This window comes from Vespula pensylvanica, chromosome 25, assembly GCF_014466175.1.
Source record: "Vespula pensylvanica isolate Volc-1 chromosome 25, ASM1446617v1, whole genome shotgun sequence".
NCBI lineage: Eukaryota > Metazoa > Arthropoda > Insecta > Hymenoptera > Vespidae > Vespula > Vespula pensylvanica.
In genome coordinates, this window is record NC_057709.1 from 861,756 (window position 1) to 884,255 (window position 22,500).

Consider the following 22,500-nt stretch of genomic DNA (forward strand, 5'->3'; position numbering starts at 1 on the left):
GATTATTTTTTTTTCCTTTTTTATATATATATAAAAACAATAACAACAACGACGTTTTAGCCTGGATAAAATATTAATTAATTAATTGTGCATTCTACGGGATGATACCATTCCGTTATCTCTTTTCGATATACATATATATATATATATATAAAATTTTCTTTTTATATAATGAATCTTTTTTTCAGATTCGATATGTATGTATGTGTATATATATATATATATATATATATATATATATATATATATAAACATACATATATACATACATATATACATGTACACGTTAACTATAATACTCCATTCGCTTTCTTAAAAGGAAGACATTGGAGTGCAACGAGAGAATAATTAATTCTCTGTTTGATTTGTAAATAACTAGACAAATTTATGTCTCCGAAATAATAACATAATATATTTTATTCGTGTATAGAAGAATGGAAAAGTGAAAAAAAAGGAAACGAAAAAAAAAATGGAACAAAAATGAAATAATAATGAGAAAAAGATGCTTAAATAATGTCGTTGAGAGTGAAAAGAGGAAGGTAAAATAGATGAAAAAAAAAAGAGTGGAAAAAAAAGAAACAGAATGTTCTTCGATGATTATTCTTTTATCAATTTTACTTTCATTAATGAAAGTTTAATATATCCTTTGTTTACCATCACCGAACTCACCCCAAACCCTCTAGTTCCCCTTTTTGAAAATAAAAATTTCACCAGGTTGCAGTATTAATCACGGTGCCTATCCCATGAAAACATAATTGCATCGTGCTTCTTTGGAGACTTCGTAGAAGCTTTAGTTATAAACATTATACGTCGTTGTACAGTAGTATATAGTATATATATATATATATATATTTTTTTTTCTTTCTTGAAAACTATTCCTTTAGAGCGATCGTGCATATAAATATTATCGTCATATATATATATATAAAAATATATATATATATATATTTTATTTCATGTCGTGTAAATAAAAAGAGAAAAAGAAAAAAAAAATTGAAGAAAAAAAAAGAAAAAAAAAATTAATTATGAAAGATAAAACATATTACACACAGTGTACTAATAACTAATCAATCGCAGAACATGAATGGCATAAGTTAATAAGTAATCATCATCATCATCATTATTATTTTATATCGTTATCATTTTATCATTCATCTTGGATACTTGCAAATTAATTTTCTCAAGGTTTACGATAAACATTCCAAGACTCTGGCTTTTTTGAAAATTTGTTCTTGAGACGGTAAGAAATGAGAATGTAAGAAAAGTAATGCGCATATCATATTCTTGTAATTAACACTTTTTGTTGATTATTAATTGTTGATTGTTGATTGTTGTTGTTTTGTCGTCGTCGTCGTCGTCGTCGTCGTCGTCGTCGTTGTCATTGTCGTTGTCGTCATCGTCGTCGTCGTTAGAGTCTGTTTGTGAGTGCCTTAAATTAATAATTTTAGGGGACTTAATCAAAGATGTTTCGATCAAAATTATTATTACCCTTAATTTTGTAGATAACATTATGTGTTCGATAGTCGAAGAACTTGCAAGGTGAATTAATTCAATATCTAAATATCCATATAACAAAAGAAAAAAAAAATATAGATAAATAGATATATATATATATATATATAATACATGGCATTAACTCAAAACGAGGATGTAAATAAAGTCTGCCATTAAGATTATAGTTTGACAACAGTTTTTCTTTTCTCTTTATTAAACCTGCTTACTGGATGCACCATAAGGATGCACACTTAAAAAATTACAAAATACTTCGCTTGTATACTCTTCGATCTCGTCAGAAAATTTCTACGTATGCATAATAATGAAAATTAGAATTTTTCACATAATGAAAAGAAAAAAGAAAAAAAATATATATATATAAAAAAAATACCATGATAGAAGAGTACTTTATATATTTCAGATTGTAGCAATTATTTTCTTTTTCTCTTGCACGAGTTTTCCAAAAAAAAAAAAAAAGAAGAAAAAAAAGAAGTATCTCTTTTCACATTAGTAAAATTCTACGAACAATATCGTTATCTTATTTTATTATACCAGTCGCTCCGTAGAAATTTTTAACGTATAAAAGAGGAATGTAACATTTGTATAATATTGGCAATGATCATATGTATAACAGTTTTCTTTTTTTTGCTTGTTTAGTGATATAGATTATCATTTAGCACAACAATCCACACTTTATGAATAAGTTGAATCAGTCGTATATATATATATATATATGTAATATATGCTTATTATATATATATATATACCTATATATATATACACAATCACATGTAAATTTTAAATATTGCAAATCGATAAAAGTCCTTTATTTTATTTTTTTTTTTGTTCTTTTTAATTATTTTTTTTTGTATATATATTTTTTTTTTATTTTTTTTTTATTTTTTTATTTTTTTGGATACTGAAACCAACACTGTGGAATCACCGATATAAGGACGAATAATTGCAAAAGACATGTCTCGATCATATCGTTGCTATTCAACTTTGTGTTTCCTTGATTAATATGTTGACAAAGCTCTTCTCATTGAGAAGACTTGTATCAAAATTATGTATCTCTCCAAGAGTAAAAGAAATGTGTTGTGCTTATCACCATCAATCATTATGACTTACAATATAAATTAGCTAAACAAACAACGACCTCTGGAAAATGCCAGTGTGCATCGTTATTATTATAATAATAGGAATTAAATATCTCTAAAATTCTAATCCATTGCTCCATTTAACATGTTGCTCTTTAATATATCTAACCTGCTTATCGTGGAGTCTAATGCTTGAAAATACTATATTGAAGAAAAAAAAGAAAAAAAAAAAAGAAAACATATATATATATAAAAAAAATAATATACAATTCTTCGCAATCATGTCCTTCATTTTCAAGACTCACAAATGATGTGCTTCGTATATACTGGTATGTGCACCATTGAACACAGTTTATAAAAAAAAAAAAAAGAGAAAGAAAAAAAAAATAAGAATTTACAATTCATCATGCGTATCCATAAGTTTTGTACTTGAATCGCAAAGTGCTGGTGTGGCAAATTCCATTACATATTCGCAACGGTTTGGTTCCGTTACAGAAACAAGTTTATTTTCTTTGTCACAAGTTAAAGTAACTATGGTTGAACGAGTTGGACCGTTCCAACATGTAAGACCCTTGTCGTATTTCATTTTAGAATATTTATTATCTTGCACACCTACCCACTCGCTCCAATAACCTAAACTAACTTCATTTCCACCGGATTTAGATTTCTGCGACGCTTTTCCGAATAAACAAAGAGAATAAATATATTCTAAGTCAGTATAATCGAAACACTCTCCATCTAACGTAACAAATTCATCCTCCTTTCCATAATCGCGTTCCAATTTTTCTTCTATTAGTTTAATTTCATTATTGAGATCATTAACTGCCTTTTCTGCTTCTTGATATCGTTCTCGTGCACTCGTTGCTTCGTCGATGAGTACTTGAGTCTCTTCATCGTATTGTACCTCTTGTTCTTGCTCTTCTATCTCTTTTTCAATCTCATCCGTAGAACCTTCTTCCTCTTCTACATTATCTTGTTCCTCTTCTACGTTATCTTGTTCCTCTTCTACATTACCTTGTTCCTCTTCTCCATTATCTTGTTTCTCTTTTACATCATCTCGTTCCTCTTCCAATGTTTCTTGCACCTTTTCCTCTTTTTCCTTTACTATTTCATCGTGTTTCGGTTTTGTGAATATACCTATGTAAGAATTAAATAAAACAATTAAATAAGATAAAATTTTATTATTTAATAACGCTGGTATAAAAATGATTAACCTTGTTCGAGCATAACAAACGGTTTTATATTACCCCAAGCAGTTTCAATAAATTCTTGAAGAGAAACTTCTTCCTTATTATTCAAAAAGAACATAGCTTCTTCTTTGGATACAACACCGTTATGATCTTTATCGAAAGTAATTCTGGTCTGTAACTCAGCTATCGTAACCGTATTACTATTATCAGAATCTAACATTTTAAAATAATCTTCGACTTCAGACTGACTTAACTCTTTTTCCTTTGTAGTTTCTTCGGTAGGAATGTCTTTAGGTTCAACCGTTTTATATTTTTCTAAAACTAAGGTTTCTCTTTCCTCGGCTTGTATCTTCAATATCTCCTTTTCCTTTTTATTTCTCGTAGCTTCTTCGTAATCGACCCATAATTTCATCAAATGTACTTGCGTATCGCTTTTGATCTGTTTACCTTTGCTAGCCATTTCCATACGAATCTTATTACCCTGTTTCTTTAATTCCTCGACTTTCTGTGCTTCTAATTTAGCTTCTTTACCAAGATCGTGACAATTGTTAACGCATTGTTTATTAGACGAATATTCATCGGTACCATCGCAACAATCACAAATACCATCGTTCACCCAAGTTGATGGTATATACATAGACTTGTGTCCAAAATTTTTACAATAAAACGAACCATTTCTACAGGCAGATGTACCAGGTTCATCGCTACCATCACCGCAATCGCAATAATCGTCATTAACGTAATGAAACGGTATCAAAAGGCTACCATCCAAACATTCAAAGTTACGATCAGGAGTATAAAGTATACTTTTCGAAACCGGTATACCTCGAATATGTAAAACTTGGGAGCCAGTTACACGACTGAATTTATCGAATAGATTTATACATACCAATATAATTAAATATATCGAATATTCTTTCATTCTCTTCAACATACTTTTTACTTGTTGCTCTTAGAGAATATTCCTCTTACACTATCTTAACCAATTCTTCTTACTTCTATGTAAAATTCTTAAGTGTAAGTAACTCTTCTTTTTAAGTGAGAAACCCGACCACGTACACTACGAGCGAATAAAGGACGTTTTACATGAATATACACGCACACAGTACAAAACTGCTATACGTTCTCATACATATGTCACAAGGTATCACGAAAGCAAATATAGATAAGAAAGGAAACCCGATACAAGATGGACGACGCGTGTATCGAAGCGCCATGTTCTTTCTTATCGAGATGGCCGCCATGCAGGGTATCGAGCGCCATCTTCGTTATCAATACGATCGACGAACGTATACAGCGCCATCTTTCGTTATCAAGATGGCGGTCAAGCAGCGTATCGAGTGATATTGTTATCAAGATGGCTGCGAGAAGCGTGATGAACGCCATCTTCGTTATCGAGATGGATGCTCAAGCGTCGTATCGAGCGTTATCTCATTTCCATAATTCTTACATATCCATAATCGGATAATATAATCATCATTTTTCACTTTATATATATATATATATATATATATATAAACGTATTTGAAGATTATTTTTATTTAATTCTTTTTTCTTTTTTATAGGTTATATCAATAATTCTATGAACGCTCGTGTGTTTGTAAAATAAAAGTTTACACACACACACACACACACACACATATATATATATATATATATGTGCGTAGTATACGTGGGTAAATAAAACGTTATATATTGTATCATCTCGTAATAAATATATCACGTGACCGGTTTAAAATTACCGCGCGCGACCAACAGACGATATTTAGTTTCCGTTGGTCCTTCCTATATCCCCTCTTCTCTCTTCCATCCCGCCATCGTCATCGTCACTATACATCGACTATTTTCACACAGTTTCGTTCAGTAGGCTGCGTCGCCGCGAAGCTTACCGATCGAAGTGGTATTACGTTCGATTAATTCCGTCTTGATTTCCTTCGTTTATCCATCCATCTTTTCTTTTTTTTCTTTTCTCCCCCTTTTTCTTTTTTCTTTCTTTTTCCTTTTCCTTTTCTTCTTTATTTTTTGCCTTTTACGAAACGTAAAATATTTTTACGTTAAAATTACCAGCACAGAAAAATATGATAAATTGTCGAAAAAGTTTGGTTAAGGGACGCCCGTTTGTGAGCTACGTAATAAGTCGAAACCATCACGGTTCGCTGCACTAATTTAATATACGTGAAAGAGTGTGTGTGAGAGAGAGATAGACAGAGTAAGGTTTAATTTGAAAACTTAAATGCGTTGTTACGTATATATATGTTACGAATAGGTACACATATACACAGACACATACAGTTACATATCCGGCGTCAAATACTTAAAGGAAATATCTATATTTTATATATATATATATACATATATATATATATATATACATATATACATATATGAATGTGTCATCCATTAATGCATTTATGTTTTCCTTTTTCATAACTAGTTTTAATAATAAGTTACGCCAACGTAACACACGTATACATATTTTGAGCATGAATGTGGTAGCCACATTTATGACTAGCTTTTTATTAATGCACTCCGACGACCAAAACCTTGTCCTATTTTTATAAATTTATATATGTATGTATATATATATATATAAAAATATATACATATGTGAATATACATTTGTAATCACCTGAACTAGAAATATATTTGTTGTCATATCATTCCTAGATATCTTACATTACACGTGAATTGATTTAATGTTTTATCTTAATTATGTTTTAACGATAATAGTTTAATAAGAATATAATTTTGAAAGTTAAATTCATTCCTAACCGTATTGTTATAAAAAGGATAAATTTTACGTTCCAACGTAGTGAAACATGATTCAGACTAATATAAATCATTATGTAATAAGTTTGACATTAATGAGATATGTATTTTTAAATGCTAGCAGAATATAGGTGTTATGAGCGGTGCTTTATCCATGTATGATGGTTTGGAGAAAGAAACTACATCAAATAATGCATTGGAAAGCGGTAGCGGTGCTACCAAAAAGTTGGCCAGAGGAATTTCTAGAGCGACAGAAAATGCAGCTATAGTTTCATACGCGCGTTCTCAATTCGCTACATTAGGTTCTTTGGATACGCCTGAATTTACATTTTCTTTACCGGACTTGTCTGTATATCCAGGTATTAATATCAATTTTAATATTATGATTATTTAACCGTAATATTACGACTATTAATATTATAATTATTTAATATTACGACGATTATAGTCATCATTTTATGATTAATTAATTCTAGATTCGTTTCGTCAATTTCTGGAGAAAGATTTGATAGAAGGTGGATGTTTATCTTCGTTAGAAGCCGCAGGAAGATTAAATTGGTGGTGCGGTGGGAAAAATGGAAGCAATAGAGTTTTATGGCCATTAGCAACTTCGGGAGATGGTAATTGTTTGCTTCATGCAGCTTCTCTCGGTATGTGGGGTTTCCACGATCGATTGCTTACATTGAGAGAAACTTTGCATAATACATTGAACAAGGGAGAGTATCGACATGCTCTTTTTAGGTACGTAAAAACATAGATATGTGTATATGGTAATACAAAAATTAATTAAGATATATACTTTATATAGAAGATGGAAATGGCGTCAAATGGGTTTAAATGCTGCCGCTGGTTTATCTTATACAGAAGCCGAATGGATATCGGAATGGCAAACCATAGTAGATATGGCATCACCGATACTAAGGAATCAAACAGCTACTTCTTATCAAAGTCTTGAAGAGGTAAAAACGTTATATTATCTATATACTTGTAATATAATTTCTTTTCTTTCTTTTTTTTTTTTTTTTTTTCTTTTTAATGAGTGATTCATCTACTTCAGGTACATGTATTGGCATTGGCTCATGTTTTAAGAAGACCTATAATAGTAATAGCTGAAACAATGTTAAAAGATGCGGAAGGAGTAGCTTTGGCACCTATACCATTCGGAGGTGTATACCTTCCGTTGGAAGTATCATCTTCTAATTGTCATAGAACTCCCTTATTATTGGCGTATCATTCTGCACATTTCTCACCATTAGTTACTGTTCATGGACATAATGACATTGGTGATGATAGTAACGAAGGAGTTAGTATACCTTTGGTTGATCCTGACACAGGTCAAATATTACCAGTTTTATTTGCTGTAGATCCTGGTCCTGATTGGGATTGGATCGAAGGATCACGTGATTTGTTGCCTTGCGAGCAAAGCACGGTAATAATTTTTTAATTCAAAATGAATTTCCCTTTTATACTATTGTTGACATGGTTTTTTTAAATAGGTTACAAATCGTTCTTTTTTTTTTTTTTATATATATAAATATAGATGGAGATATTGATAAGAGATTATTTAGACTGCGAATATGTTAATTTCACATCGGAAGAAATTGATAGGTTGTCCGATACAGATGGTTCCTTGTCGAAAACAGCGAAACAATTGTTAGGTGTTGCGAAACAATTTGGATCGATTGGAAAGTCTATGAGTAAAAAGTTTTGGTTTACAAAGAGACCGAAAAGTCCACCGTCTTCTTCCAGTGGTAATTCTACCGAAGGATTATTGTGCATCAAAATGAAAAGTAGACGTCATCAATACGTCGATCAGATGTTACAAAACTACCTCGAATGTGCCCATGCCAGGTAAATTATTATTACTTGATGATCCTTTCACTGTCTGATTTTTGTTTTAAATACAATTTAATATTTCCATTCGTTTAGGTATCTTCAAGATCATCAGATAGACGATACTGGCTGTGAAATGAATTACGGTGCAGGCAAATCAAAATTCTATGCAGCGAGTGATCATGGTAGTCATGCAAGTGTCAGCAAATTATTACCAACGCATCCAAATAAAGACCGTACGCTTTATCTTTCAAGGTACATTAATAGTAATGTATATTAAAATCAATCGTATCAGATTACTAGTAGATTTTTTGGTTATTCTTGGAAAGTATATATCGATTGTCTTTCTCATAGATCAACATTCTATAACGATCATACGTCGCCTGAAAAGGCTGATCGACAGTCATGGAATAGTAATTTGCGGGTATGTCTTTGTAAAATAGAGCGTACATACATACATATATACATATACATATATATATATATATATATAGTTAACATTTCATTTAAATATATATCTATATGAAAATAAAAGAAAAAGAAACAAAAAAAAAAAAAAAGAGAATATGAACCGCTAATATAAAATATGTATTTATATTTTTTAATTTTTTTTTCTTTTTAGGCTTGCGTAAAGGAGTGTCGCAGTGAACATTGCCAATTTTTTGGCTCACCGGAAAATGAATATTATTGTTCGCAATGTTGGGCTAATCGACGTTATCGCTGAACAATTTTTCTTTCCTCTTCTTTTTTTTTTTTCTGTCTATCTTTTTTTTTCTTCTTCTTCTTCTTCTTCCTTGTAACAAAGCATGACAATAATCATGATAAAAACCACCGAATAGCATACATATAAAAAAATTAAGTTCTTCGTTAATATGGATCATAAATCCAATAACGAAAAGAAAATTAATCTTTCTTCGTCGTCACCCTATATATTTTTCTCTCTCTCTCTCTCTCTTTCTCTTTCTCTCTTTTTCTTTCTCGCTTTATTTATTTATTAACATTCTCATTAATTCATTAAAATTAAAAATGCATATCATACAATATGTATTTAATAATCAAAGCCGATTCACTGTTCTTTATCGATCAGAGAACGCCTTTCCTACATATAGCCAAAACCAAAAGAAAAAAAGAAAAGAAAAAAAAAACACACACAATACAAAAAAAGCAAAAAAGTGTTTCAAGAGATTATATATTTTTCAAATACTGCTGATATATCATTATATATATATATATATACACATACATACACACACACACATACATATATGTACATATATGTACATGTGCCTTTTTTGTGTCATTCATTATAAATATAAAATATATACATTTAAAGACTAATAATTAACTAACAATACTCAATGTGAATCAGTACAATGGATATATATATATATATGTATATATATATATATATGTTCTATACATATATACTGCAACGACCATACTAACGATTTCATTTACAACGCTCTGTACTTATTAATCTTGCTTTGAACATTTATTTCTTATAATAATAATAATAATAATAATAATAATAATAATAAAGAAAAATAATTATATAACAATAATAATAATAATAATAATAATAATAATACGCGTATAATAAAAGATCGATTTCATTCGTAATAATTAATTATCGATCAGCCAACGTTGTTCGCATTGTAAAATTGTGTGGAAAATAAAGGAAAAATATTTTTTTACACAACGTGTAATTGTATGGGTGAAGTTTATGGTGTTAAGGATGCTGTAAGATAACACGAAAGAGGGGTGGGAGTTTATGATTAACGATTCGTGAGAGAGAAAATTTTAGTTACAATTAATTAGTATATACGTCTAATATGAAATTGTATTAGACGTGAAATTTATTGTTATAACGATCATTTAATAATTTATATATATATATATATATATATATATAGGACTTCTATTTTAAATATTAATTTTTAATTGTCAATGTGGAGATATAGGGGTATATCTTTTTTTTTTTTAAATGATATATAATTATTATTAATTACAGTATTTAATATAAAAAAAATATATATATATTATATTATATTATATAATTAGAAAGTTGATAATGAAACAAAAAAAAAAATATATATATATATATATGCCTGTTTTTATATTTATTGTTATAATATATTAGTTTAATTTTAATATTAATTTTGATCGATATTAGTTTCATATTAAATTAATTAAACAGAATATATAGAAATAATAATAAAAGTAAAATAAAATTTTCGAAAAGAAAAAAAAATTTCATTTTGATATATTAAATTTTGATTAAATTCATTTTTAATATATAAATATATTTATAATTATTATATTATATAAAAATTAATTGGAAAATTGTGTGTGTGTGTGTGTGTCTTTGTGTGAATAAAAATAAAATTAGAATTAAATTTAGTGTTACGTTTTCTTTTTTTTTTTTTTTTTTCTTTTTCCTTTAGTATTAATTAACAAATGTATATTATAAATATCTTTTTATTTTTATCACGATAATAATCATAATATAATTACAATATTTATTTCAATTGAAATTGATCATCTATGTGTGTAAATGAAAAAAAAGAATGAAATTAAAATTTCAATATTAAAATAATCAATCAATAATTAATATATTTACATTAATATTTACAATATATTCTATCAATTGATAACGTCATAATAAACATAATACTATAATAAAATCAATATACACATATACATACATACAATATCTTTTTATTAATAAACGAACACCATAATAAGAAAAAAAAGTAAGAAAAATTACAAAAATTATATTAAAAATTTCTTCAAAATAATCTAAACATTTTTTATTATTTTATTTATTATTTATTTATTTATTTGTTTCTTTATTTATATTAAATTAATTCACCCAATTATTTCTATTTTCTCTCTTTCTCTCTCTCTCTCTCTCTCTCTCTCTGATGAATGCCAAAAGCAATTTTACACATGCACACACAGATGCAAACTAAGAACATTACTAGTAAGGAACTGAGCGTAATTTGTGGTTTGTAATACCGTTCTCGTCGTTTGTAACGTCGTTCGAGACATGTAAGTACGTTAAAACGGAGAAAAGGGGTGGTAAAGAGGAGAAATGGGGGTTGAGAAGCTGAAAGGATAAGGGTGGAAGTATAGTAACCGCATTTTCCACATGTAAGAGATGTTTTCCAACCATTTAATGAAATCAACACACACATACACACTTCTATTTAAAGAAAAATATTAAAGTAATTAAGTAATTTTATTTTTCAGTATTAGACTAATTAAATAATAATTCTTTTTTTTTTTTTTTTTGTTAGATAAATGAAGGAAAAAAAAATGAAGCTATTAAAGATTTGAATAAATTGCATGGAGTTAATGCATTATGCAGTAGGATTAAGGGTTGTTTCGAAAAAGGGGATGCATTCATTTTGCACAGGTCGGTCATAAGGTTACTTTGGCGTAGTAGAGGGTGGGAGAGAGGGGTAAGAAAAGTTTCGTGGGATGGGGGTTGAAGTTACTATACTTTGGGGACTTGTAAGAATGTTTTCGACGAATTCTTTGAAAACATTTTCTCGTTACCTCCCTTTTCTGGCGCATGGATTTGAAATTTTTATGATGAAACTTAAAAAAAAAGAAGATAAAAGAAAAAGAAGAAAACAAAAAAAAAAAAAATAGGAGAAAAGAATCTAGGGCCGTCTTGGGAGTAATTCGAAAGAAATTGGACATTCGTTTTCACTTTTTTTTTTTCTCTCTTCTTTCATCTTATTTTATTTTTATTTTTTTTTTTTCCCTACACTTTATTAGGACCCAACGATAGAAATTACGAGTTCTAAAATTATAAAAAAAGATTTGAAAGAAAGGATTATTATTAAAAGTTTGTCACGATTGAAATTAATTTTACATATTTCATTATTTAATTTAAAAGTTAGAAAAAGGACTATTATTATTGTTAATTTCAATTTGGAATTATTTCATTTGGGAAAGAAAAATAAATAAAGTATTATTATTTTTAATTAAAATTATTATTATTATTTACTTTTCTTTCTTTCTTTTTTTTTTTTTTTTTTTTTTTTTTTTTTTTTTTTTTTTTTTTTTTTTTTTTTAACGAAAATATTACTATCATTGATTTCGATTATTTTATTAAAAAAAGAAAAAAGATTATCATTTGTAATATAAATTATTATAAGTTTTTGTTTATTTTATTTCCCTCTCTCTCTCTCTCTCTCTCTCTCTTTTATCTATTTCTCTGTTACATTTTTTATTTTTTGTTTTTCTTTTTTCCTTTCTTTTTCTTTTTTTATACGTCAACTTCGTTACCGGAGAAAAGTAAATTCCGAGGAAAAAGAGGGTCGTATTCTGTTATAAGGGTGAAGAGATAGTAACACAGGGGGTAAAATGGGAGCAACGTTGGGGAAGCAAACAGGGAGAGGACTGAGGTGCCGGCCAAACAAAGATAAAGGTGTACCAAAGGGCAAAAAAGAATTGCTAAGAAAAAAAAAAAAAAAAAAAGAAAAGAAAATAAAAGAAGAATTTCCCTTATTATTTCTTTTTTTTTCTCCCTCGATAAACTTCTTACACAATTACACAGGTAAGAATTTTTTTTTTTTTTTTTTCAATGTATTCCGTAAGAAAATAATTTTTTTTGGAATATATTAAAAAAGGGGATAGGATTGGATATTTATTTTTAGCGAAAACGATGATTCAAAACGTTGGACTGAACGCTTATTTTTTTGGGGATGAAGTGGGGGTGGATGGGTTGCGAAATTTTTTATATTTTTATCTTGATTTTATTCTATTATTTTCTTTTTATAAATATAAATTTTGTAATATGTACAATAAAATATTTAACATTATTATTATTAATTTTACACACACACACACACGTATATATATATATATATATATATATTTATTTTACTTTAGTTCTCCGTAATAATTAATTTACTTAAGTTTAATTAAAATAATTAGTTAACGTAGTTAGTAGTAAAAGTTTACGTAAAAATAATTAATTTACTTTAGTTCTCCGTAAAAAAGATGATCAAGAATATTTAGTAAATTATTTAAAAAAATAATTCATTATTATTACTATAATCATTATAAATCAATGTAATCAGAAATAACGAGCTCGTTTCCTTGAAACAATCCTTACCCATCCAAAAAAATCCAATTAAAAAATAAAAATTCTAATTTCTAATAAGCCTCCTTAAAAAATTTATACATTACGATCTTACTTACTTTACGAATTTATTTTTTATAAACACATAATTATTTCATAAAAAAAATATTCTCCACGAATAGTTTTTAGTATAGATCTAAAAAAAAAGAAAAAGAAAGGAAAGAAAAAAGGACGAAGAGAAAAAACGAACCGCGACAATTTTCGTTCAAATTGGTCGATGAGAGGGAAAGAAGATAGGGTAGGGATGATAGGAGAGGGGATGGAAAATGAAAATTGATAGGAAAACACTACCACCGGAACTTTTCTCACCTTTCTTTGATTCCCGACCATTACTGATATTGCCTAGACAGTAACGGTAAAAAATTGCATGATCTTTAGGAAGATCCACCCCCGTTTCAACCCTCACCCTTTGTCTTTCTCTCTCTTTCTCTCTTTTTTATATTTTTTTCTTTTTTTATTTTTTTTTTTTTTATTTTACACCGGTCGATTCCCTCTGCTGAGAAGAGAAGAAGAAGTGGTAGATACGAGTTTAGGAAGGACGGAGGGGTGGGGGTGAGAGAGTGAAACGAGGGTTGAATGGCCGTTCGCTAAATTATCGGGTAGAAAGAGGGAAATCGGCTGCAATCCTTGAGCGGCCAGCCGCAAATACCGAATATGTGTGTATATATGTGTATATATATATATATATATATATATGTATACACACATACATTGAGAATTTTACTAGCACATGTATACACATATAGGGTGATCAAAAATTTCATAGGTGAAGATGAAGATGGGATTGGAATGGAGATAGATATCGAAAACGCGAAGTAGTTTTCATGTGGTTAGAAAAAATAGAATTATTTCACCCTCTAATATCGTTTTAATCATTTTTTTTTTCTTTTCACGATCGGACGATAAAATGTAAATATTACTGAACTATGACACGAATTATCGATCAATTAATTAGTCGATATTATATTTTGTTTCTTTCTTTCTTTTTTTTTTTTCTTTTTTTTTTTTTATAAAGTTTCGTAAGGTAGTAATTAATTTTTAATATCGTTTAAGTACTTTTGATTTTTCCCCCACCCAAGATATTTTTGTTCACCCTATATATATATATGTATATGTGTATCTCTCTTTACCTATTCATCTTCCCTTTTCTCTCTATCCCTCGACTGCGCACGTTCACCCCTCACTAACCACCCCTACGTCTCCACCACCCCTACCTTTTCGTTCTCAGTTAACTCACCCTCTCGTTCTCTCGTCGATCTGCTCATCGGAAATCATTGCCACGCCGCCATTGTCAGCCGTCGAGGCACATTAGATTGGCTTCGACCCAATACTATCACCGATTTCCCAATTCATCCCTTGTAGAATCGCATTATTCGGATTATTCGATAGCCGTCGCGCGTCGCTTGGCAAGATCGAAAGGAGGACTTTACGAACGTGGGGTTGTCCGAGATTTTCGTAAAAAAGGCTCTCGTTAGACTTTTACCACCCTATTTCTATGTTAAATATATATATATATATATATATAAAGATGTGTGGGTATGTATATGTGTGTATGGTTATATGTATTTCTATATGTATAGTATTCTTTGATAAAAAATATGCAAGATAAAGAATGATAATTAATAATAATTAATAATAAATAATGATATATTGATATATAATATATAAAAAAATATAATTTTTTGATGGAGTGACTCTCTCTCTCTCTCTCTCTTTTTCTTTGTGACTCTTACATTTATAATATGATCCATAGATCCACAGATGTGTATGTGAATGAGATTTATCATTGGATCATTTAGGGAATAAATAAGGGTACGATTAATCATTAAGGGTACAATCGTTATTATTTCAGGATACAAATCAATTTTGATTGCTATATTAAGTAATTAATTATTTTATGAAATAAAAAGTTGTTTTTCCATTAATTAATTCTCTTGATCGTTCAAATTTATAACGAACAAAAATTCGTATATTACGATTTTATTTATATAATTGTCATTGTAATTATTTATATATTGCATATATAAAAAAGCCTTCTTTTTTGATATCTATAATTAAATTTTTTCTTTTTCTTTTCGTTACATTTTAAATTGAACAAATTAACACAATTATATGAATTTCTTGCAATTATTAAATCATACATATATATAAAGAAATTTATACAAAAATGTCGTATTAAACAAATCAATCGTCAAACAATGATCCACGATCCAAATAGATCCCTTCCCTTATCTCTTCTTCTTTTTTTTTTTCTTTTTTGTTAAATCTAAATCATTGTTCAGATAGATCAAACCAAGAGAGAATCTCACCGAACAGATTTTTCATCCCTCCTACCTCCCCCACCGATAAGAGGGGATGATGAAAGCTAGAGTAACCATAGATGGATAATAAGGGATGAAAAATGGACGAGTTGTGGACGAGCAGTAGGATGGTGATTGAGATGAGGTGAGGAGTTGGATTGGTGGATAGGGATGGAGGTGGAATAAGGGTGGAATAGGGGGTGGGTGTCGGAGTAGAACGTTTGATACCGTTTTCCTTCCAAACGCGAATGAAATTTTAATATTTTATTAGCTAACATTTCTAGGAATTCTACACGCCATGTTCCTGTCTTCTTCCCTCCCTCCCCCACCCCTCCTCCTTCACCCTTCCCTCCCTTCTGCCACCCATCCTCTTCCATACTTTTTTCTTCTTTTCAAGGCCGTCAGAGTTTTTTTCGAGGAAGGATGGGATAGTTGTTTGAAGGAGAAGAAGAGGGATATTAAATATCTTCGGGGGATGAATGGTGGGGATGGTTAGAGGGTGGTTAGGGGTTAGGAAGGGCAGAAAGAGATAGATAGTGAAAAAATTCGTTGGGATGTCTGTGGAAACCTATTTGAATCTTTTAACAGTGCCTAGAGGCTTCGAAAGCATTGACCAACTGGTATGCAGAAAAAAGGAAGAAGATAGAGGGATGAAGGGTAGAAGAGAGAGAGAGAGAGAGAGAGAGAGAGAGAGAGAGAGAGATAGATAAAGAAATGAGAATAGTGATAATAAATATTTTATAACAAATATTCTCAATATTTTATCTTCGCGTAACACGCTATATGTCTTGACTTATGTAAATGATGTAACTCAGTTGTATACAGTTGTAGAGATTGATAAAATTGTATTTATTTATTCGATCTCTAATAAAATGTACGTATAAAAAAATAAGAGAGAGATAGAAATATTTTTTATTTATAATTTATTGTATATAAGTGTATATGTATGTTTCAAAAGTAACTTGACGATAACATGAACGTATAAACATGTTTTTAATAAATATGTATATATGAACATGTTTTTCACGGACATGAATATGAACAGATAAATATGAACACGTGAACTTGGATATTTGAACAGGAATGTATGAACATGATCATAGAAATGAATATACGAAGATATGTATATGTATGTGTATAAATAAGAGAAAATAAAATGTGTTGGAGGGGGTTGCATTCGCCGTAGACTTGAAGAAGAGAGTATAGGACGAAGGGTTGATTCGCTTCCGGTAGAAAACTGGTGGCACGAAGGGTAGTGCGTTGTTACGTCATGTGTGAAATTACTATCACCCACCCTTAATACTCTCACCCCATTCTGTCTCACGTGCGCGCATCTCTAAAGTACGTTCGTCTGTCTGTCTCTTTCTCTCTTTCTTTTCTTTTTTTTTTTTTTGCTATACGAGAGAAAAAAGAGAGAGAGAGAGAGAGAGAGAGAGAGAGAAGTTTCAGTGATTTCGAAAACATCCCTTAATGTTTAACAAAATATCTTTTCCCAGTTGTTTTCATGCGAACGATGTTATAATTTAAAAATTTCTATTTTAATTAGGTATCGAATGAAATGAAATTAAAAAAAAAAAAAAAAAAAAAAAAACAAAGAAATTAAAGAAGAAGAAGGAGAGAAATATTTATACGTTTTATTATATTGTTAATTATTATTTGATAAAATGTTTAGGGATTAATATTGAATTTAGAATTATTTTTAATGCGTTGTTATTCTTAATAATTCTTCTTTTTTTTTTCTTTTTCGATTAATTTTAATAACGTTAAGAAGAGAATAATAATTTTCAATACTTATTGGAAATAAATGATTTTCCTTGATGAATTTTGATATTAACGAAAAACAAAAATAATTCCCGATAGATTCTTTCAAATATTAATTTTATACATTTGTAATAATAATTAAAAACAAACATGTCCTTATATATAGAATTATTTTCAAATAATTTCCAATTAGTTTCAATATTTAAAAAAAAAAAAAAGAGATAGAAAAGAGAAAAGAAAAAGGGACAATAATTTTTGAAATATATCCTTTTGAATATTACTTTTGTCCACTTTAATATTTATATAATATTTTATAATTAAAAAAAAAAAAAAAAACAAAAAATTGACCACTGTATAAATTATTAAAAAAATATATATATATATATATATATATATATATATATATATATAGATATGCGCGATGAAAACAGACAGAAGTGGGGGGTTGAAAAAGAAGTTGGAGAGGGGATGATCGTACGTTTCTGTTCAAGAACGGTCAGCGTACGAACGAGATTAATAAATATTAGAGAGGCGTGGGTAGCTCGAGGGAATGCACATGATTTAAAGAGGCGCATGCTGGTGAGCGTTTAATAAATAAGCTCATGTGCTCTCGTTGACCGGACTTCTCTCTCTCTCTCTCTCTCTCTCTCTCTCACTCTCTCTCTTCCTCTCCCATTCTCTCTTTTACCCTCACCCCTATCTTTCACTCTCTTTCTCTGTCTGTCTCATCCAGTACGCAAAATTACTCTCATGGAAATTGTACTTCCCTAAAAAACTTTCTCCCTTTTGTTTGCCTTCCATTTTTTTCCTTCATGCTTTTTCTTTTATTTATTTAACTTTGTTTTATTTTATTTCTTTTCTTCCCTTCTTTTTTTAAATTTTTCTCTCTTTTTCTTTTTTTCTTTTTTTCCTTTCGTTCCTCTTTTTCTTTTACTTCACCCCTTTATTTCGCATTAGAAAATTCTCCCCGACGAAAAAAATCGCGCACCACTTTCTCGCATGAATTATTTCTCCTGTTAAAAAGAAAACAAAATTTCATTCCGATTCTTGGAACTTAAATTTTGCAAATTTCGCTTTTCGAAAGCTCGACTTTACGAGAGATGAAAAAAGAAATTTTTTTTTCGGTATGCTCACGAACTAACGTTAAAAAATATTATTATCATTCCCCTCCCCTTTTCAACCCTTCTCGCAAATTACGTAAATTACGTCGAATCTTTTTCGTTATATGTTTCTCGGTGAAAAAGAAAGAGAGAGAGAGAGAGAGAGAGAGAAAGAAAATAAAAATAGAAAAAGAAAAAAAAAAAGAAAATGGCTGCGTTGTAAAAACTACAGTAGAAAATCGTATCTACGTAATTCTTACGTAGAGACAATCGGTTAAAATGGAATTAAACGTGAAGAGAAGCGAACGAAAGCGTAAAATCGAGGACAAAAAAGTTTTCAGGGTTGAACGAGAAGTGGGGTTGAATGGGGTGGGTTGAGTTGGTCGTTTCTGGTCTTGGTGGTTCGTCGGTTTTGGTACGTTAGAGAAAATTATACCAGGATACATTATAAGAACCCTCTCCTTTTTAATGATCTCCCAGTTTTTTGTAATTAGCCAGCACTTTTCCACGAACCACGCGCAGTACTTCTGTCCTTCTGTCTCGCTTATATTTATTTATTTATTTTCTCGGTGACCACCGTACTCCATACTACCCATCCTTGCTTTCTTCAGCGTTTGTAACGTTTTTAACAAAAAAGAAAAGAAAAGAACAAACAGTGCAGGGTTCCGGAGATCGTATAGCCATACCTGAACGAATTAGCGGAAGTTTAACGAGAGTACGTATAAACTCCTCTTAGAAAATTTTTAATGACTTTGATCTGTCGAGAGAAACTTTCTTTCGTCTTTTTTTTTTTTCTTCTTCTTTTACTTTTAATTAAATAACTACGTATCGCGGACAAAGTTCGCCCGATCGAATCGGCCATTTTGATCGCCATTTTCACCGCCATCTTTTCTTTTGTTTTTAAATAGGATCCATTTCTTTTTTAATAGCCATTTTTTTTTTTTTTTTCATTTCGAGTAACCATTTCTTTTTCTTTCCTTCCTTGCAATAACAAACTTTTCTCTTTTTTTTTTTCTTTTTTAGAGAAACTTAACTTTTTATATCGTTCGAGTACATAATCGAAAAAAGATAGGAAATACATCGATTTTAATAAAAGGTCGAGCCTCCTCATAGTATCGATCTTGCCAACGCTTCGTCGTTGGGACTCTCACACGCTCTACGACCCTACGATTCACTTTTATACCTCTAACATATGTTCTCTCCCCTCTTGCAGAGCACGTGCACACATACGAACACTTTACATGTATACGTACACGTAAACCATACATAAAATACGACACATACAGACATTCGCACACAGAGTATTCACGCACAGTTCTCGTTACGCTTCCTGAACCTATTGTCTATAATAATCATCGGCGAGCGCTTTCGATTATCCGGAAGAACGCGCGCGCGCGCACGCCCTTTAGGAGTACCAGACACCCAACTTTCCAATTTTCTGATCGCTTGCCTCCTTGACGGCTGTATAATAAAAGGAAAAAAAAAGAAAAAAAAAAAAGAAAAGTGCCAATCGATTCTTTTCTTTCTTTTTTTTCCTTCTTTCTTTCACTATTTTTTTTTTTATTTCATCCGTTTATCCCAATTCCTCGGAATGGAATAAAAGAAAATTAATTCGTTCGAATGATTTTTAGGTTAGGTCAACCCAATAAGGAACTTTATCGAGCTTTATAGATAAAACTTTTTCGCGTCGATTATGATTGATTCGTTGAAGGGTTTAAAAAATTCAATCGATACATTTGTTTTCTTTTTTTTTTCGTTATTAATCAAATGTTAATCGATTAGGGATCTTTTTCTTAACGATATTAATAATAATAAATACAAAAATAGATCCTATATTTTCTTACTAAATTGTATACATCTATATCATTATGTAAAAAAGGAAAAAAGAATAGTACGGGACTGCGGCGATAATTTTGCCGTATTTGAGCGAATTAGTTCAAATAATCTGTACATATAATCCTTTCTTAAAAAACTCGTTAAATTTTATGAAAAAAAAATAGCATAAGGTATTAAAAAACGTAACGATGTACCTGAGAGCGTACGAGATACTGGAAATAAAGTGCAATCGTTGTACGTATAACCGTTTTGTCGAAAATGTTGTACGATCTTTAAAAAAAAAAAAATGAAAAGGAAAAACAGAAAGAAAAACGAAAAAAAAAAAAAAAAAAGAAAATAAACGGTGAAGAAATACTGAAAAATATAACGACGTACGTATCAACGAGATTCCACGAGCGACGTGTAAATATTCATGTTTATAATCACCTTTAAACGAAGAAGAAAAATGTTTGTTGTTTGATGAAAAAGTAAAAAAAAAAAAAAAAAAAAAAATGAAATAAGTAGGGTATCGTAAAGTATAAGGACGTACCTGATCGAAATAGTGGGGAGTAACGAGTACACGCGATTCGACCAATAACGTGTTAGCGTAAGGAGTGGGAGAGAGAGTAAGTGAGATGGTACAGTGGTAAAGTGGGAGTGTAACGAAGGAAGTTGGCGTTGTCGCCTGGCAGCGCCGCAACGCATTCGAGGCGAACTAGACGTGTGACACGACGCGCGTCGCGTTCGAGAGAATATCCGCAAGAGGCTTTTCTAACCTCGGTACTGGCGCTTAAGCGCGCTCCCGTCGTCGTTTCGTGTGACGTGTTGTGGTGGGTGCTATCGGAATATAATAATCGTATTTTAATTTTTTTTTAATCGTATCTCTCACTTTCTCTCTTTATATATATATATATATATATATATCTATCTTTCTGTATATCTCACTCTCTCTTTCTTCGATCGTCCTTTTTCTTTTACGATTTTGTTTTGTTTTGTTTTTTTATATACATATATGGAAGACGTTGATGCTGTTTTGTTTTCTTCAGTTGTAATTATTAGCCATATTAGTGAATGTAAAGTAATTAAAAAGCGATACATATATATATGTATTTATATGTAGAAACAAGTTGTTGAGAGAGTGAGAGAGAAAGAGAGAGAGAGAGAGAGAGAGTGAGAAAGAGACAGGATTATCTTTGTTTTCTTCTTCTTCTTCGTATTCGTCATATTGGAAATTACTGTGAGAAGATAGACCAGCTAAAGGATCATCGATTTTACGACTGGTAAGTACTCGAACGATTTCTTTTATTTGTATAACATATACACGAAATGATCACATTCGTATGTATATTAAATCTCGATCGATCGATGATATATCTTTGCTCTTAATACATATTTCATTCGACTAACATTCAGACCAATTCAAATCTAATAGAAACTCGGCCCGCCCATTTCAGCGCTGACCAATCGAACGCCGTTATTTGTCAGTTAAAGAGAACTTCGAATATTTGAATTTCCTTACGCGTTTAATTTTTTTTTCTCCTTGTTCGTTTTTTTTTCTTCTTTTCTTTTTTATCTCGTTACGAATCTTATCGATCGGCAGGGATAGTGGAAGGGGAAAGAAATTCGGAAATTACGTTTTTCAAGGTCGTTGATATATTTCTTCTTTCTTTTTTTCACGAAGAAAATAATCATAAATGTTGGATATTACGTGAGGATAAATGTTATAGGTTAAATGAATCGCGAGTGAATGTGACGTGTGTGTGTGTGTATGTGTGTGAGTAAACGTAGAAAGATTTTCTTTAGACCTAGTTAGATTATATAGGTCGATATGTTGAAATAACTGCAGTCGTTCCAGTTCGATTCATAGTGAAGTAAATTGTAATAAATAAAATGTCGACTATGACGACGACGACGACGACGACGACGACGATGACGATGATGAGGACGAGGACGATATCGAGGACGAGGACGAGGACGATCCGA

General features: G+C 30.2%; 2 protein-coding genes and 1 long non-coding RNA gene across 5 annotated transcripts in view; 2 read left to right on the plus strand and 1 right to left on the minus strand.

Moving 5' to 3' along the window:
- Positions 1 to 1,673: 1,673 nt before the first annotated feature.
- On the minus strand, positions 1,674 to 4,981 carry LOC122637314 (glucosidase 2 subunit beta). The gene is made up of 2 exons (XM_043829347.1): positions 3,806 to 4,981; positions 1,674 to 3,728 (listed from the first exon to the last, which is right to left on the minus strand). The coding sequence occupies exons 1-2, from the start codon at positions 4,713 to 4,715 to the stop codon at positions 2,986 to 2,988; spliced, it is 1,653 nt and encodes a 550-aa protein (XP_043685282.1). The 5' UTR covers positions 4,716 to 4,981; the 3' UTR covers positions 1,674 to 2,985.
- A 650-nt stretch (positions 4,982 to 5,631) lies between these two features.
- On the plus strand, positions 5,632 to 10,077 carry LOC122637313 (OTU domain-containing protein 7B-like). 3 transcript variants are annotated; one of them, XM_043829343.1, is made up of 9 exons: positions 5,632 to 5,990; positions 6,672 to 6,909; positions 7,027 to 7,291; positions 7,359 to 7,509; positions 7,608 to 7,979; positions 8,091 to 8,401; positions 8,480 to 8,638; positions 8,738 to 8,807; positions 9,006 to 10,077. In XM_043829343.1, the coding sequence occupies exons 2-9, from the start codon at positions 6,687 to 6,689 to the stop codon at positions 9,105 to 9,107; spliced, it is 1,653 nt and encodes a 550-aa protein (XP_043685278.1). In that variant the 5' UTR covers positions 5,632 to 5,990; positions 6,672 to 6,686; the 3' UTR covers positions 9,108 to 10,077. The 3 variants fall into 3 exon arrangements, with proteins under 3 accessions (XP_043685278.1, XP_043685279.1, XP_043685280.1); XM_043829344.1 differs by having other exon boundaries at positions 6,675 to 6,909; XM_043829345.1 differs by lacking the exon at positions 8,738 to 8,807 and having other exon boundaries at positions 8,480 to 8,576.
- A 10,912-nt stretch (positions 10,078 to 20,989) lies between these two features.
- The window catches only part of LOC122637319, a 1,536-nt gene continuing 25 nt past the window's right edge, over positions 20,990 to 22,500 (plus strand). Inside the window, exons 1-2 of the long non-coding RNA XR_006329219.1 lie at positions 20,990 to 21,347; positions 21,638 to 21,801. This is a non-coding gene — a long non-coding RNA (uncharacterized LOC122637319). The remainder of the gene's footprint in view (positions 21,348 to 21,637; positions 21,802 to 22,500) is intronic.

What these genes read in the sequence shown, in the direction of transcription:
- LOC122637313 (XM_043829343.1), top strand. Translation starts at nt 6,687, where the DNA reads ATGAGCGGTGCTTTATCCATGTATGATGGTTTGGAGAAAGAAACTACA. An exon ending in GGACTTGTCTGTATATCCAG is followed by an intron (nt 6,910 to 7,026) that starts GTATTAATATCA and finishes AATTAATTCTAG; the next exon opens with ATTCGTTTCGTCAATTTCTG. An exon ending in CGTACGCTTTATCTTTCAAG is followed by an intron (nt 8,639 to 8,737) that starts GTACATTAATAG and finishes TCTTTCTCATAG; the next exon opens with ATCAACATTCTATAACGATC.
- LOC122637314 (XM_043829347.1), bottom strand. Translation starts at nt 4,715, where the DNA reads ATGTTGAAGAGAATGAAAGAATATTCGATATATTTAATTATATTGGTA. An exon ending in GTTTGTTATGCTCGAACAAG is followed by an intron (nt 3,729 to 3,805) that starts GTTAATCATTTT and finishes ATTCTTACATAG; the next exon opens with GTATATTCACAAAACCGAAA.